Below are 3,281 nucleotides of genomic sequence, written 5' to 3' on the forward strand. Positions count from 1 at the left end.
CAGTGGCATTACAGTTAGAGCTACTTTAGGATAAAAAAAATAGAAATACTCTTTATTGCCCCACATTAGCAGTGTAAGGCGCTGTTAGCTAATTCTGCTGAGGTTAGCTAGCTCTCACATGCTAGCTAACCTAGCCGTTTAAATACAAAATCTGTACACAAAACATTAATATTAACATAATTGTCTTTTTTCTGGACCGCTTTCTTGGCAAACAATTTCCCAGTACTCTTAATTCCCACATTATTTTGGTGTTTAGAAGGCAACACCTGACGTCTCCATGACGCTCATTCGTTTCTGTTCGCCGCCATATTTTGGAACCCAGTCCTCTGCTCTATGCCTTTAATTTGAAACATTTGCCACTCATTTTCATCCCAGTTGTTTCTACCGGTAAGGAATGGTTTTAATAACAAGAAGTCAACTGTTAAGTTTACTTTTGACCGCAGTAACGTTCATTTAGCGGAGACACTAAGTTTTATTATCGAAGTGGGCGGTTGCTGCGACGCGTTCATGGTCCTCGTCATTATCGGTAATTACTTGTTACCAGTGTCGGAGATGTTTGCACGGGAAATAAGGAAATCTACATATGCTATGTGCCGTGGACGGTTTACGCCTCGAACTGGACTGCCCGAACGGATAAACGGTTCCGATTGCTGCTAGTAGTTTCGAGAAGGAGTACAACAACAAGGTAAGCTCACGGAACCTGTTCAATCCCTGATTTCCGAAATAAAATTTAACTGGGGGGGATTTGTTTACTGTCGAACATTTTATTTATGCTTCAATTTCTATAAAAACAAGACTTAAAATGTTAAAGGTTAAGGTGTTTTTATGTGTTATAGTCTGATCTTATGTATATTAGGAGTGGGCATTTATTGTATCTAGGCCTGTTGATAAATGTTACTGGACGATAAACGATAAATATAAAGTTATTGTGATAAATGATAATATTGTTGCTTTGAGACAATTTTCAAGGCACAATAATGCAAAAACACACTCAAATATGAATAAACTTTCCATTTTAGTGAACAGTTAACATGAGAACTGGAAGACATTTTAAATATCCAAAGTAAACAACAATAATAAAATAAATAATATGAATTATGAAGTCTTTGTTAACAAAATTATTCTTCAAAAAAGGGAGAGTTGAGACCAAAACACCAGACTTTTATCATCCAGTTTTTGGTAGAAAGAAAAAAAAACAATAAATCATGCAAATGAAAGTTATTGAACTCATTTTATCATGTGATTAAATTACTTATTGTTTATTGTGACAGGCCTGATTGTATCATTTATCACTTACCGTGACAAAATAATTAAAAATTTTGACTTATCGTTTGCATAATAAATTTTAATGGTAGTATGATCAGAATTTTTTTTTTTGTCATTTACTTCAATGCATCAATAAATATCAGTAAATTGAGAACTTGTGAAAAACTCACTCAATTTGATGCAGTAACTAATTTTGAGCAGACGAGGGAGCTGTTTAACTTACAACACAGACTTAGAAAACAGTAAATCATCCAGCATGGAGGACCCCATACCGGCTCACACAGCCGAGAGAGACATCAATAAGGTTCAGTGGGCTTCCACTGTGTTACAATAACAGCCTGGGAATACTCCGAGTTTGAGGCGTAGCGCTCAAACGAGACACGAAGCCATTCGGAAAAATGATCAAGGTCAGTATTTTGTTGGAGAAAACACTTTTCATGAATAAACATTCACTTTACACTCATTCTGGGTTCATATTGACAAACATATTGATTATAAAAACAGAATTTATGACTTGCAATACAAATATAAATATGTTATTTCTCAGCTATGAATGATCAAATGAACATCTGTCCATGTTCTCTTCATATTCAGGACAATGACTAAATAAATAAACATTACATAGTCTTAAGTGCTGCTTCCCCTCGTGATGAACTGAAGTTTTCCAGATTTGTGAAAAATGACAACCCAATGCAATTTAAACCTTAAATAATTACACAACTGTCACGTTTTTGGCCAAAAATCAACAAAAGACGTTACAAAATATTGAAACTTATATGTTTCCTGCTGTCTCATGTTCCAGCTTTATTTCTGTTGCAGCAACTTAATTTACTGCTAAATTATTTTGTTACTGAAATAAGACAATTTTGCACTTAAAAACTATTATGTGGACCATTTGACATTTGTTTTAAAGCAACTTGATGTATTTTGTATAGAAGAATAGGGTAAAACTTATCCAGGTGTGTAAAGCTGGTAGAGGAATACCAAAATGACTCACGGTGTTTGAAATACTTTTCAGACTTTATTTTTTAATTAGGAAACCATGCATTTGTTTCATTTCATAGTTAAATTGGATTTTATGTGTGCATATCACATAAAATCCATTAAAATTTGAGGTTAAGACATGAAAATACGTGGAAAAGTCTATGAATACCTTTACAAGGCACTGCATGTGATTTTTGCTTCATGGTTTTCCTGATAGCTGTTCAAAAACAAAATAAAATCCCATCCAAAACCTGAGAGGAGTTTGGTTCTGTCGGCCGGTCGGTCAGGTGAAGACGGGCAGCGCCGGGTCTGAGGCGTGTTTCTGGATCTCAGCGGGTTCTGAGCTCAAGTCCAGGTTCACCGGTAAAGACGGGAAGCGGACCGTCTCACACAGGCTCACGTCAGGTTCAAGGGTCGGTTGCTGCGGTAACGTGGGGGTGAAGCCGGCGTGAGTGTCGGTGTCGGGGGTGACAGTCGTGGACATGGTGTCGTCAGAGGCTGCGGTCATGTGGATCCCGCTGGATAACGACTCCTGGGACTTCTTGGAGGATTTCAGATCCATCTGGTCCAAACTCTGAGGGAAGGAAAAAGATGCTGTGACATTTACAAAACATTATTTCAGGTGAAAATTAGAAATTCAAGTTATTATTATTGAGTTTATCTAAGGTTGATTGTTCTTATCGATAAACTAATAATTAATTAATGTGTCCGTTTTCTTAATCTGATTTTTCTCTTGCATTAAGAGCACCGACCGTTTTTCTAAACGGCGAACTAGGGCTGTTGTAGATGGAGAAAAGGAAGAGTAAATTCCCACCAAATTCAGAAATACTGAGACTAATCTCAGAAATTTTAAAGAGTTTGAAAAGTTGAAAGTTTGCTAGAAAAAAACTCAGTAATATCGAGGAATATCACTGTAATATTGAATAAAAAAAGACAATTTTTGAGTTTGAAAAGTCAAAAATTTGAGAAAAAGCCTCAATTTTTGAGGTTAATCTTAGACATTTTCTAGAGTTGAAAATTTGGTTACAAAA

General features: G+C 35.9%; 1 protein-coding gene across 1 annotated transcript in view; it reads right to left on the reverse strand.

Moving 5' to 3' along the window:
* Positions 1-2,302: 2,302 nt before the first annotated feature.
* The window catches only part of kcnh6b (potassium voltage-gated channel, subfamily H (eag-related), member 6b), a 15,350-nt gene continuing 14,371 nt past the window's right edge, over positions 2,303-3,281 (reverse strand). Inside the window, exon 12 of the mRNA XM_016661042.1 lies at positions 2,303-2,844. Coding sequence (XP_016516528.1) covers positions 2,534-2,844 — 311 coding nt within the window. The 3' untranslated portion in view covers positions 2,303-2,533. The remainder of the gene's footprint in view (positions 2,845-3,281) is intronic.

This window comes from Poecilia formosa, unplaced genomic scaffold (genome assembly GCF_000485575.1).
Source record: "Poecilia formosa unplaced genomic scaffold, Poecilia_formosa-5.1.2 Scaffold308, whole genome shotgun sequence".
Taxonomy (NCBI): domain Eukaryota; kingdom Metazoa; phylum Chordata; class Actinopteri; order Cyprinodontiformes; family Poeciliidae; genus Poecilia; species Poecilia formosa.